General features: G+C 35.0%; 2 protein-coding genes across 5 annotated transcripts; one reads left to right on the top strand and one right to left on the bottom strand.

Moving 5' to 3' along the window:
* The first annotated feature begins 291 nt into the window (after positions 1 to 291).
* LOC110724850 (probable transmembrane ascorbate ferrireductase 2) lies at positions 292 to 3,635 on the top strand. Its single transcript, XM_021904338.1, has 4 exons — positions 292 to 794; positions 2,040 to 2,088; positions 2,620 to 2,819; positions 3,113 to 3,635. Exons 1-4 carry the CDS (start codon positions 651 to 653, stop codon positions 3,413 to 3,415), a joined length of 696 nt encoding a protein of 231 aa, XP_021760030.1. The 5' UTR covers positions 292 to 650; the 3' UTR covers positions 3,416 to 3,635.
* A 279-nt stretch (positions 3,636 to 3,914) lies between these two features.
* LOC110724848 (translation initiation factor eIF-2B subunit delta-like) lies at positions 3,915 to 11,515 on the bottom strand. Of its 4 annotated transcripts, none has more exons than XM_021904335.1 (7): positions 10,486 to 11,515; positions 7,968 to 8,096; positions 7,211 to 7,566; positions 5,910 to 6,654; positions 5,716 to 5,812; positions 5,576 to 5,630; positions 3,915 to 4,383 (listed from the first exon to the last, which is right to left on the bottom strand). In XM_021904335.1, the coding sequence occupies exons 1-7, from the start codon at positions 11,018 to 11,020 to the stop codon at positions 4,321 to 4,323; spliced, it is 1,980 nt and encodes a 659-aa protein (XP_021760027.1). In that variant the 5' UTR covers positions 11,021 to 11,515; the 3' UTR covers positions 3,915 to 4,320. The 4 variants fall into 4 exon arrangements, with proteins under 4 accessions (XP_021760027.1, XP_021760026.1, XP_021760029.1 ...); XM_021904334.1 differs by having other exon boundaries at positions 7,968 to 8,102; positions 10,486 to 11,514; XM_021904337.1 differs by having other exon boundaries at positions 7,968 to 8,131; positions 10,486 to 10,610.
* Positions 11,516 to 14,362: the final 2,847 nt, after the last annotated feature.

Raw genomic sequence — 14,362 nt, 5'->3', positions numbered from 1 at the left:
GTCAAAGACAATAATTAGCTTGATAAAAATGATAATTATCTATTTATAGTTAGTTGAGGCCTGACTTGGAAATGACTTGACCTGATTGTAACCTGCAAATTATTGATTTGAACATAATCCGACTTGAATCTGAGAATGACCCGACTTGGAAATGACCCAACCTGATTATAACCCGCAAATTATTGACTTGAACTGAATCCGACTTGAACCCGAGAATGACCCGACTTGAAAATGACCTTTCCTAATCTGTATCATCACCTTTCCTTTGACCAATGTGTGCGATTCGTGCGATACACACTTGAGAAATTCATGTCAACTTACTAAAGTAATGGCAAAGTAATGGGTGCCATAGCATAAACCCAGAAATTTGCACTTTCAAAATTTCCCTTCAATTCATTTCTGTTACACTTTCACAATTATCCTTCTGTCCCAGATCGAATCTCATCCCCATCATCTAAATTTTCCCTCTAATTACTTCAATTCAAGAATATTCTTCCATTGTTATTACTTCAACTCAAATCCATAACCTTTTACTCCTCAATTTGGAATCTTTCATTCTTTGATTCATTCCTCAAAAACCCTTGATTGTTTTTCTGATTTCTTGTTAAATTAATTCTGGGTTTTCCGGGTGAAGCTTTGGAGGTACAAAAATGGCGGTTCCAGTGGTGAAATTTCCCATTTACATGGTGATAAGGTTGATCGGAATCATAGTGGCTGCTCTTGTTTTCACCTGGACTCTTCATTATAGAGGTGGCCTTGCTCTTATCTCTGATAATAAAGCTCAAATCTTCAATGTAATCTCTCTCTCCCTATTTTCTTTTCTAAATTAATTTTAATGAACGTTTGAATTCTAATTGGGATTGTTCTTAATGTGTTAAAGTTGAATTTCTAGTTTATATGTTTGTAATGTTATATTTGATTGTGGGATTTTTGGAATGATTGATGAAAATGATGAATAGGAGAAATTTTGGTTGATTACACGAAACTGTTTAAGAAATAGTAGATTTTGATGGAGGAAATTGTTATTATTGCAGCTCAGCATTGTAAAAGTCCTGGTGCTACAAGATTTTGTCTTTTGGGTAAATTTCGAGTTCATGTTTTGAGAAGAATCGCTGTAATTTTGCTAAAGTTTAGATCATATTAAGGTATAATTGCCCTAGATTTTATACACTGTACTGTGTGATTGAACAGTTAATGGTCAAATTAAGGAATGCCTAGGAATCATTACTCGTTAATGTTTTGGTTGTTGATGTATGACAATGTGAGAGCTGCATTCTCATGTCCATTGGTTGGTTTGATTCCTATTAGTTCGTGTTTGCACTTTGAATAAGCGTCTCAGGTTGTAAGAGTTTTAAGTTTTTTTTAGAGATTGTACTGGGACAGGATTATAGGGGCATAGGTAGTTTGTTGAACAAATTATTTTGTAGAGGACCAAAGGGCACTTGTTCGAGTGACTCTTAAAATTATTACGAAGTATATGTTAATGGATTGTAATTCAGCATCACATGTGCTAAAGGCTGATGATATTTCGCCTATTTGTCTTGTATTTATTTGTGATGTTTATCATGTCATCCTTTTTGAGTGGGTATGCTTCTCTTGATGAGTCAAAGGATATCACTTGAGCAGTTGAGTGGACTGATCACAATGACCTCTATATTATCATGAGTATTAGCTGATTCCTATATATTGTTTGGACTTCGGAGTAATCTTTTTGTCTTAGGGTATAAATGAATAATTCACTCATGGTAAAGGATTACAAGAAGGATGTGAGGAATATTTTATGCAGGAGTTCTAAACATATTCATGTTGATAACGGACACTAATTGAAAAATTGTTAGATCACCATAATTTGTGATAAGTGCTGATATTTGTTGCTCTAATTTGGCACTTTAACACACTCTGCCTTAACAATCTGTCAGATGTTAACATTAGCCTGGTTGGTTGCTGATCATATCTTTCTTTCAAGTGGAGATATGAAAATAATTGCTTTTGTGGAATTGCTTCACAGGATAATGGTTGTTTTTTTCTCTATCTCGCAGGTTCATCCTGTTTTGATGGTCATTAGCCTTGTACTGCTAAATGGAGAAGGTAATACTACACTGGTTCCTTGTGTATGTAATAATCAACAATTATATACTATGTAATGAAGACTAGGTACCACTTGATGCTCACCGAAATGCTTGGCCAGTCCACCTTGATTATGCTCTATTTTCAACTACATTTTCACATTTTGAACATTTCATATACCTGACTAGTGACTACCTGGGCTGTAACCTTGATCTGCCTAAAATTTGAGTTCACTTGCGTAAGTTATGAATTGGATGGATACCCAAAGTTGGATACTTTTTCTAATGTATAATTTAACATCCAAAATAGAAAATAACTGCCCTGCCATAGGACATATCTGTGTTGCCTTATATAGATACCTTTTTTTGTTGTAGCATGCTATATGATAGGTATTCATATAAATTATAAACCACATGCATTTTGTTATGTGCTGTGAAAATTGATATAGTATATCTAAAGCCGAAGTGATATTTACTCCAAGTATAGTATCAGTCTAATATGAGAAGAATTCAGTTCATCTGATGACATGTGAATTGTGGTTTGTTCATGTAGCCATGCTAGCATACAAAACGGTTCCAGGAACAAAAGCCTTTAAAAAGCTGGTCCATCTCTCCCTGCAGTTCCTCTCTTTTTGCTTAGCTATTATTGGTATCTGGGCTGCTTTCAAGTTCCACAGCGATAAGGGCATTGACCACTTCTACAGTCTCCACTCATGGCTTGGTCTTGGCTGTCTTTTCCTGTTCACTCTTCAGGTACGTGCTACAAAGCCATCTTCACTTTTCTTCTGTCTTGTGATTTGAGCTAGAAATTACTCCATGTTGAGTTCAGTTTGGGTTGCTTTCGTGTACCAAATCATTTGGTTTTATCTTGAATCGGGTCATATCTAGGTGTATTGTGAATAGTGTTTATAATCATGATAAATTAGTCAATGGTAGTCTTGTACATGTATTGGTTGGGTTGGGCGAATTTCGAGTTAGGTCAGACCACCGGGTATTGTGACATTGATGAATAGTCTTATCTAAGATACCTTTTTTTTTTTTTACAGTGGGCTGCTGGCTTTACAACATTTTGGTACCCTGGTGGCTCGAGAAACAGCAGAGCTTTCTTGCTTCCGTGGCATGTTTTCCTCGGTGTCTATATATATGCTTTTGCCATAGTTACAACTGTGACGGGTATCTTAGAGAAAGCTACGTTTCTGCAAGCTAGCCATATTATATCTCGGTACTCCACTGAAGCTTTGCTGATTAACTCTATGGGTATCTTGATAATGGTCCTTGGAGGTTTCGTTATTCTGGCTCTTGTCGCGCCCGTGAATGGAAAAGGTGAAATTCCCCGAACTGCAGAATAGCTTTATGCGTTTGGCAAAACTGAGGCTCCTTATGGCATGAACATTAACAATACATATTCTTAGGGAATTTCATTTGAACCACATTGTTAACCCTTGAATTGGGATAAATGATTAAAAAGCTTGAAAAATTATTTTCCAAAAGGATTTAGCTGTAGTTCCGAATTGATTGCTAGACATTCTACTATTATTAATTTATTACAGGTGTTTTAACGGGTTCTTTACATTATTACTTGCGCTGCTAAGCAATTGATGCAGGCGAGCTCTGTAACATTACAAATTAGAGCATATTTACAACAATGTAGCTGAACGGCCAAGAAAAGATTTGTTGCCTTCTTTACATTGAACGAATTTGAAAAAGAAGCTTAGCATAGCAACCCATGAAATGACGCAACCACATTACCTTCTCTCTCTCTCTCTATTACAATGGAAACCACGGATCCTGATCCAAACGCCCTTGAGAGAATCAAGGAGCTTACCAAAAGTCTAGCATAAAAAAAGCTTAAGCCACAGAGAATATGTCGTAGATATAAATAAGCCGAGATAACAAAATTACATATAATGTTCTCTGAAAATTTAACACCTCTCTGCTTCTTACAACTAACTCCCAAAAGTACATTTGGAACCCCAAAAAAGGGGAAGGGGGAAAAATGGATTCGCTACAAACATGGGCCGGGAATGCATTACTATAACTGCCCGGAGAGGCGAGGATTCGCACTCTACACAGAGTCAGGTTAAGACCAAAAAAATAACTAAACATTGGTAAAATTGGATACAAGAAAATGTTAATCCAAAATTAAGAACATGGTGTGAAGTAGAAGATTCAAGCTTTATTGCCATGTTTCATTCATTTGGTAACAGTCCTCACCGCAGGATACAAAAATGTGATGTTATTACTGTCCTCTTGCCTAGCCCCACAAGTGTTCCCTCCGATATTCCCGCACAATGACTGGCACACTTGTCGGTGGAATCTGGAATGCAAAGACACAAATTCGTAAATTCAAACTTGATAGACGCAGCTTGGATCAGGCAATCATCCATCATTGCATCAGCTTTAGACACACATACACAAGTTCATAGGAAAGCAAAGGGAAGCATTGGAAAGTAAGGTCCACTTCTTAATTTATAGTGCAGAGAGTACACAAAGGTCCAAGCGAGAATATGAAATTTACAAAATAAAATCTACAGAATTTAAATAACTGAACATCAAGAAGAAATGCATTCATGAACAGGAAGGGCAGAAATTGAACAGGAAAAGAATCATAACACAAATTACATCTACAGGAAGGACAGGAAGTTCCCTTTCCCTAGAATGAAGTAGGTTCTTTCCACTAATCCTGAATCATCACCAAATGGGTGGGGTGGGATGCAAAATATTCATGACTTGAAAACACGGCATGTGCCATATGGAACTTGTAACTAAAAATAAACAGCATAATTCTAAGTCCCAAAAAGGAAAAATTCAATGACTTATTGATTTACATGACATGACATGTGATTTGCTTATTTTAAAAACTGGGGAGTCTGTAGAAGTTATTAGTATCAATATCCTTACTTTCTTCCCTCACCTCTTAGCCCAACTAAGAGAAAATGGAATTCCAAATTTTCTGTTTGGTCTTCCAAGTTCCATCCAAACATGAGGGGTATACTAATCTCTCAAAATATACACATTAAAACAGAAAAGTAAATATATCATCTCACATTCTGATACTGAGATAGTTGACAAATAATCAATACTACCACTCATAGTTCATAAGGGTTCAAGTGATTATAATGAAAATAAAAGATGACCTTATTTTCTAACCAGGTAATGTTCATAATAAGTTCATTGCTTATGACAAATCAAAACTAGTTGCAAAGCATTAAGAATTCTTACTATTCAAGCAAACCAACTAGCTGCCATGATTCCGTGAAAGATATTACTTTGTATTTCAGATGATGATCCAATGTTCATGTTATATACGTAGTATGAATTTGATATATAGTATTAGATTCAACCATGATGGATTCCAGGTATACAATTAGAGATATCCTATTCAAACCATAATACGCGAAAAAAAAAATCAAAATTTAACAAGGTCTATGAGAAATCAAGATTATATTGGTTTCTGCCTTTCTGGATCAATAGGTCCACAGCTCCACTACAACTGACAGAAAACTCACCATGCCATAGTCCGTAATAATCATAGAAATGTAATCTGAAGGAGTTGTATCGTACCTGTTGAAAGACGAGACGAGTTTTGAGTTATGAAAACAAAAATTTTAATTTACAAGCATATTGGACAATCACTCTAGAAACTTACATCAAATTTAAAAGTTGCAAATTCTCATTACTAGTCCAATCTTTTAAGTAATTGATTTCCCTTCTACCAGGAACTTTCAAAATTGCATCAGGGTCACCTGGCAAAAAAGCAAAAAGTCATGAATAACCCAAGCATTTAGAGATAGAGACCAACAGAATCAGATTACAGAAAATTAAATGGTCAAAATTATATACCAAGTTCATTAAAACATATGGAATCAAGTTGAACCCTTTCATGAAACTTATATGCTTCACAGCAAACCAATACCGGAACATGGAAGGCATGAGCAACCATAGCTACACAAGCAGTCCCAACCCTTGAGTAAACAGTTCCATTAGACAAAACTGAAGCAGCCCCTAAGAAAACTCGAGTGACTTCATGCATAGTATACGAAACAGCATTTATATGTGTGTATGTACAGTTAACACCCTTAGCCACCAATCTGCGAAGTAAAAGTTGACCCTCAAGCTTTGGACGAGAGTCCACTATGACTACGCGAAATTGTTTCCCCATCTCATGTGCATGTAGCAATATCATTTCCACAGCTGAGGATGATCCATATGTGAGGAGGACGTCCCCGTCTCTAATTTTGGTCACAGCATGTTTGACTATCACTTTGTCAGCAATCAGTATCTTCTCACTAATAAAATGATTAATATCTGATTGCAGAGAGGCCTTTGCTTCAGACTCTGACAAACACATAGGCAGCTTGGCAATTCGATTCTTTAAAAATCTAATCGCATTACCCATACTAATTGAAAGGGGCCTGCACTCGATCAGAAATGAAACATAACTACCGATTCTTGCAGTAAGGTCTCTGATCAGAGCTTTCTCCGGTGGTGTTGAGTAGTCGTTTATTGCCTCTTGAAATGCTTGAAGCATTGCAATGCAACGAGCGTTGCCACCAGAAATATCTCCAGTCAAATAACGCAGTCCAACCTGAAATCCAACTATTACTATTACAATAACCCTTTGCTCTGATGGAAAAAACTAGAAGAGTAAACATAGTACCTAAATATATAAATATAAACACTAAGCTACAAACAGTCCATAAACCATTCCCACTATTTCACAATATCATTGTTACAATAACTTTTTTAAGTGGTTACACTGTTTAATAGAATGGAGGAGGAAAGAGATGAAGGTGAGCGCGGACACTGGAAAGACAGGACAGAAGGTATGGTGGAAGACAAAAGGGCTAAGGAGATAGGTATGGAGCAAGGTCAAGAGATTTATAGACTTTTGTCACCAAATATTACCACATTCAAATAGAAAAGGCCCATAACTTCAAGTCCTAATAGGGGCACCATCCAGAAAACTAGAGTTATAAGCAACAGAACTATCAATCTCATTCCAATTCCAACACCGAGAAACCTACAATTTCAACCGAAACAAGATAAACAGAGGCAATATCAAATGAGAGAGGTCTGCAGTATTATAATTAATCATTAAACAGCCTCTCTACTTCAAGCTAGCAAAACATTTCAGATAATACCTTGTAAACGGCTGGATGCATTGGTTCTAGTTGGAAAAACTTTGACTCCAGATCTGGAAGCTGTGTTCCATGCTCATATTGAGGCAGGTGCCTAAAAAGTTCAACCCTATTTCTGGCTTCAGTTTGGTTCACAACTGCTCTCTTTTTCGCTTTCTCCACCCGTGTCTTATCATCAAACTGCATGCGCGGATGAGGGACATCTTTCTTCCTCTCTTTCTCTGACTGACGATCAACGCCTTTCTTCTCAGATGCTGCAACAGAAACATTGTCTTTATTTTGAACAGAAGCCTTAGCAGCTTTCACCTGCTTAGAACTCCCTACTCCAGAAGCTGCAGCTGACGCCTTACCCATTTCAGCTACGGACGCAAAGCAAATCAAAGTATATAGATAATCAATACAGTGTAAAAAGATGCCAATTGGGACAACTGTCAATTAAAATAATAAATGAATAAAACCTTCTACTATTGCTGACAAAGTGACAAGCACATGGAGTACTGACAACAAATGGAACGAAAAATGAACAAAAACCATTTGCAAAATAGACGAGACAAACAACATTAGATGCATATGTAATTATAAATTGTGAGGCATGACTAGGCTATCTAAACCTCCTAAATCAACAAACACCACTAATTCCATATTCCAAACAACAAGAGTTTTCACTTAAGAATATATCTTGAAGAACGGCTGCTATCAAAATTTTCTTAGGAGTATACATCAAATTCATAAATAATGAAGACAATAAGGTAATACATACCTTTCGCAGCAGCTTTTGCAGCCCTTTGGGCTTCTTGAAGTGCACGTCTTTCTGCTTTTGACATTTTTTCCTTTGATGGCTTTGCATTGCCATGTTGTTCACTTTGAGCATCTGTTGATGCATCTCCAACTTTTTCTACGGAAATTCTTCATTTTTTAATAATGCTACAACAGCTCAGATAAGCAAATTTGATGTATAGTAGACAAAGAAATTGACATGGATCTGCATAGTGTGCTAAAAACCTTAAATCTAGAAAAAGTGGGGAGGTGGACCTAGTTGATAATATAAAAGACAATAATAACACGGATCTCTGCCCACAACACTGTATTCCGCTCAATAAAAGTACCTTGATAAGCTAACTTCCCACTTATACTAATATTCTACTGAACATGAGCAGTCCTATCCAAATCGAATTACCACATGTCCACAAGTATTAGTTTAAAAGTTGAATACAATGTAAAGCCAACTTTCCCTTCATGGCTGGGAAATTATGGTCAAAGTTTAATTAGCATATGCTCTAATTATGAAATGATCCACAATGAATGACTCGATAGGAAGAGAAGGCTTATTTGTCATGTGATGACCATGAGCATCAAGACATTAACTAATCATACACATAAATATTTGCATCCCTTTTCTACTCTATCCTTCATATAGATTTGGGTGGACTAGTATTTACTAATAGGTAGTAATAAATCATAAAAGTAATAAATAATAGATGAATTGGCACTTATATAAACATTGAGATCTAACAGATTATACATCAAGAAAAAGCAAAAACACACTCATTACTTTAACTCAAAAGTATATACAAAATCACTGGGAAAAAAATAATAAACTACGGAGTATTTTTACAGTCAAGTCATAACCAGTTGAAAATGATGTAAATCTCAAAATTTAACTTCAACCCAACAAGATATTCACAATAAATTTTTTACAAGGATCAATGAATTTTGTATTAACGTGACAAACATGTGTGCAGAGTTGCAGACTGCAGAATATATTGAACATAATGGATTGATGGCTTTCAAGTTGCCACAAAATGGTGCACTGCTTAGATTTGCCCAAGAAAATGGACACCACAAATGCTCCGTTTAGAATCATCAACTCACATTTGAATTCAACCAACTACCAAACTAAAATGGAGCTTAATTCAACCTTAACTTCTTCCTACAGGCCAATAACACTTCTAATAATCCCTAAGGACCTCAAGTACTAAGTAATTTTTGCAAGGACAAGGACCAATGCTCTCACAGTCTAACCTCTTCAACCAATTGGATACTATTTTACCAAAACATAATGGGTACCACCTAGTTGTGAGAGGTGGGAACATTGTTAAAGCCATGCAACAGTTTTCTGAAACACTCCTTGCCCCAACCCCTACCCACCAAAATTTTTCCAACAACAACCCATATACTGTATACTATATGAAATCCATAAAATAGCACTAAATGTGAGTTTGATCACACAAGGATGAAGCAATATCCGAAGTTTCATGTCCTTCTTCTAGAAAAAAAGAGGGACCTTTGTTTGGGAAGAGGAAAATCATTTCCTGATTGGCATTTAACAATACTTTAGTAGCCAGGGCTGTATGAGAAACCAAATTCAAGCAACTGCAAGAGAGATTTGTGGGACTATGAAAAAAAAGAAGCTTAATAATTTTATGCTTAATATTCCTATAGTAAGGGAAAAAAATATATTGAGCACTAATAATTTTATGGTCTCTTGGATGCCATCCTGTAGACACTTGACAGAGGGTTTAGTTCTCTTAGCCATCTAATTTTCAACAAACACAATTAATATTTATTTCAGAAGTTTTTAACAAACAAAAACATCAAGCTCGTCCAAGTTGAGCTTTTCTGCAGGTTTTGTGGAGAAATTTGAGATTTTATTTACTAATGGTCATCACTAAACATAAAAAAGTCCTTCCCATTGCCTACCCTACTCGCGCAGTCAATGCAAACTAACAATTTCATACTTCAGTTCCTCACAGTCTCACATATAAGCTAGTCACAAGATAAACTAACAAGAAACCCAATTGATACTCTTTCTCAATTACACAGCAGCATAACCTAAAATCTGTCCCAAATTAAGGAATATTGTCAAACTGTGTAGATTCCGGGATCTTGTTTGCTACCTATTGCCTTGCCAGTGAGACATAATCACATTCCACTCTCCTCTCCAACTCAAGGCAATTTAGTATATCATCTTATATGTGGACAAAACCTCAAATTCGCAATTAATTTGCCTACCATACACAAACATATGGAAAAGCAACTCCCAAAACCACATTGTTTTGTCTTATATTGCCAATGCAATTCAAACATTAAAGCTAGTCATACTCTACAATGTAAAATGCCAATTATTTGATCAACAAAATAAGAAAAAGTATCTGGTTAAATCCAAAAGTAAACACAAATTCACAACAAACCCAGAAAAAATTCAGCAATATACCTAAACTAAACCAACAAAAAAACCTCAAAATCACAACAAAACCATCAAGAAATCAACAATGTACCTGAAGCAACAGCTGCTAAATTAACCCCAGAAGCTGTAATCAAGCTACCACTAATCACTCCAACACCACCATTTCTCCCCGCTTTACCAACCATCAAATCAAACCCACCACCGGCACCACTCGGCATCGAAGAAGCAAACTTACTACCACCCTTCCTGCCCTTCCCACCACCCGAAGGCGAAACCATTACATCTTCCGAATTCTCCGACTCCGAAGGATTATAGCTCCCAACAACAAGATGGGCATTTGCAACATCAGAAGCAGGACGACGAAGCGGCGAAGATGGCACTGGAGGGTAATGGGGTCCCACAGGACGAGAAGAAGATAGCAGTAAATGGGTGTCGGAAGAATGGCGAGGTGGTGGGATCATCACCGGAGAAAGGGAGTTGCCGGAAGGTGAAATCTCGCCGACCGGAGAAGACGACGATGAAGAAGAGAAGGAATCGGAGCGGGTTCTGTCGGGCGCGAAAAACCCGACTTGTCGGACTTTCGGGTCGATGACAGCACGAGCGCCGCGGCGAGGAGGAGGATCCATGGAAATGGAGGAGAGAGAAAATTAGGGTTAGGGTTAGGGTTTGAATTAGGGCTAGGAATTGAAGGGTTTGAGGGAAGAAGATGATGAAGGAAGAAGAAGAAGATAAGATTGTCGAAGAAGAATTATTGATGAAAATGGCATATCGAATTTTTAATTTTTTAAATTTTTGGGGGAATTTTAGAGTGAATTTTGAAGGTTTAATTTCATTTTAATGGAGGAAAAATTGGGGGTTTTGGAATAAAATTAAATTAAATTAATTAAATATAATGAGAGAAAAAAAGAAAATGGGTAGGGTTTAAGGAAGAAGGAAGGATCGGAGGGAGAAGGATGGTGTTGGTGGAGGATACGGCATCAAACTCATCGATGATCATGTACGTCAGATCTTCATGAAGGTTATTTTTGTAATTTCATATGCCAATTATATTACAGTATTAATTTATTTATTTATTTATTTTATTAAGGGATTAATTATTCGATTATTGGACACATCACACGTGCGATCCATGTAATCAATATTATAAAATGCAAATTTCTTTTTTTACGCATATAAAAAATTGTGATAAATGGTGATTTTTCTATGTGTGGCTGGCCACAGCGTGTGGGCAGAACCCTTGATTTAGGGGCTACCTATATAGAGGTTACTCAATCGGTAATGATTACTCGTTTATAGGGTTACTTAATCGGTTAGTGCGTTTTTAGTGTAAAAGTAACTCTTGACTGACTAAGTAACTCCTAGCTGACTGAATAACTCATAACCAATCGAATAACCCCTTAATAAATAACCCCGACCACATGGTATGACCAACTACACATAAAAATTTGTTATATCCTTTAATTCCACCATAAGAATAGTATACTCAGTACTGTAGGTAAAATGTAAATATTAATACGAGTAATGGTGTTAAAAGGTTGCATAACTTTAGAATTATTCATCTCAGTCATGTTGGACAAGCTCAACGAAGACTTGGCTAGGGTGTAGCCATTTATGGCTCTAAGCATGGATTGTTGAATAATTAATATTGGTAGTCATAATTAGGAATGGCAACACATCGGATTCAAGTCGAATACAGCTAAATCCAAATGAATCCGATTTGTTTGGTAAACGGACCCTAGACTTGGATCCGAATTTGAAAAATTCAAGTTAGAGTCCAATCCTACTCGTAATTTTAAGATCCGAATACGGTCCGTTTATTCGGCCCTCCAAATAATCCAAACATTTTTTTTTAATATTTGATACACCTATAATTGATTGTATTGTCACATGGAGTAAAGTCTAAACATAACATATTTAAACTATGAACTGAGTTACATAACAAAATTTTGCTACAAAACAAACAACCAATTGTCTCAAGTTATAAGGCATATGCTCATACTCTCGGACTCAAACTTGGACTCATTCGGACTTTGCGTAGGGTTCAAGTCTGATTTGCCGCCTCCTATTCGGATTCAGACTAACTCTAAACGTATTCGAATTGGATTTTTTTTTCTTCGGATCGAATCGTACTTAATTGCCATCCTAATCATAGTTTGACATAGCATATCTATTGGACCTACTAACCAATAATGACAAGATTCTAGAGCCATATAGTTGTTGTTTTTTTCTTCTTTTGTTTGTTATTTCAGTTTATTAAGGCTAGCCAATCTGATCAATTTGTAAAGATTAGTTATTCATTTGGAATAATCCATATATGATTATGTTTAGAAAAAATCGGAATAAAAATCCAATTTCTTGGATATTATATATATTTGGGTTTATTTCCAAATATTTTGAACCCTCAAAAAAATTTAAAATGATAATTACAAGTCTTATTTTAAGTAAACTTTAGTTACTATTTGTCATAAAATCGTAATTATTTCCTTTTGTATGGAAAAATATTTTTATTCTGGTTAAAGGTCGTTTGAATTTGTCTCGAACATAATTCACATCTAATCCGAAATCATTGAATTTAGAGGAAACCATATTAGGTATTTGTTTTCTAGAATTAGATAGGTTGAATCACATATATATGTTGACAGACGGGTCAGATCATATAATTTACTTGAGCTCCCAAAAAAAAACAAACAAACAAATATCTATTTTATTAACAGTTTGACTTATTGAACAAGATAGATTTTTATTCAAAATGTTGAAACAAAACAAGTTTAAGTTACCAACAAGGCAACAACATTGCTACATTGAAAACAGATTCAAATAAAGCAAAGCTAAATCCAAACAAAACTGACTCCTAGAATTACATGTAACATTTTTGTTCAAGAGATTGTTATATACATCAAGGTGTATCATACACCTATGAGTATTTATTTTCATTTTGATCTGATGATTGTTTTTCAATTTATCATCAAATAAAAAGCAAAAAAATTAACATTAAGTTAGTTGGATATACTGTACATTCGAATATATATAACAAATTCTATTATCGTTACCATACCTTTTAAAAAATTACAGTAGAAATTTGTCCTCAAGTCGGTGTAAATGGTTTGATTTGGTAAAATTTTAAATCCAAAAATTTCAAAAATATATTTTTTGTCCCCTTAAAAGAATCGACGTAGTCAATATTCACACAATTTGTGAGTTTAGTATTGGACTAGCTGACATTCTACACCAATAGATTTAATTTTTTAATAATATATTGAATCTCGGCCGTTTGTTCAGAAATAAAAAATTAGATTTTGAATAGATTTTGCCTCACATATCAACTTTCGTACAATTCACCATACTCCTAGTACTACGAGTACTACCTACTAGCTTTAAAAATTAAAATATTTCATCATCTGTTTATATAAATTTATTTTGCAATAATAACACTTGCTTTCACCTTCTTTAATTTCACAAAAAATCCAGGTATTTTTCTCTCAATTTTCTCTGTAAATAAATGGCTTTACAGTTTTGCTACAGAGGAAAAATCATGGTACGTTTGAAGTTTTTATCATATATTCCATGCATTTAATATTTATATTATATTATATATTATATGCTTTGGGATTTATACTGTAAATTTAATGTATAGTGATTTTACTGTTAATTTTAGCTTTATATACTTTTGGAGTATTATTAAGTTTCAATTTGGTGTTTTCTTCAAGCTTCAAATTCTTTAGGTATTATAAAGTATTTTTATGTGCTGTTGCATTTATCTTTCTGTAAAAATTAGAGAATTTAGCACTTAAAGATTTATTAATTTAAAGACAATAAGTTCTTACAAAAAAAAAAATCAATAATGTAGTTTATTTGTACTCAAACTAATTAACTTGTTGTTTAATTCCTAGATGTTTGGTTGCTTAGATTAGCTTAATTATGTGAAATCATACTTCATTTTGAAGTTATGCTCATAAATTAAATATTTT

This window comes from Chenopodium quinoa, unplaced genomic scaffold, assembly GCF_001683475.1.
Source record: "Chenopodium quinoa cultivar QQ74 unplaced genomic scaffold, ASM168347v1, whole genome shotgun sequence".
Classification (NCBI taxonomy): Eukaryota; Viridiplantae; Streptophyta; class Magnoliopsida; order Caryophyllales; family Amaranthaceae; genus Chenopodium; species Chenopodium quinoa.
The sequence above is the reverse complement of the archived record's forward strand: the minus strand, read 5'-3'. Positions and strand labels throughout refer to the sequence as shown.

Excerpts from the sequence above, each read along its gene's own strand:
- LOC110724848 (XM_021904334.1), bottom strand. The coding sequence starts at position 11,020 with ATGGATCCTCCTCCTCGCCGCGGCGCTCGTGCTGTCATCGACCCGAAA. Across the intron at positions 6,655-7,210 it reads TGCATCCAGCCGTTTACAAG|GTTGGACTGCGTTATTTGAC; the intron begins GTATTATCTGAA and ends GTTGGATTTCAG. Across the intron at positions 4,384-5,575 it reads TTATTACGGACTATGGCATG|ATTCCACCGACAAGTGTGCC; the intron begins GTGAGTTTTCTG and ends TTTGCATTCCAG.
- LOC110724850 (XM_021904338.1), top strand. The coding sequence starts at position 651 with ATGGCGGTTCCAGTGGTGAAATTTCCCATTTACATGGTGATAAGGTTG. Across the intron at positions 2,089-2,619 it reads TGTACTGCTAAATGGAGAAG|CCATGCTAGCATACAAAACG; the intron begins GTAATACTACAC and ends TTGTTCATGTAG. Across the intron at positions 2,820-3,112 it reads TTTTCCTGTTCACTCTTCAG|TGGGCTGCTGGCTTTACAAC; the intron begins GTACGTGCTACA and ends TTTTTTTTACAG.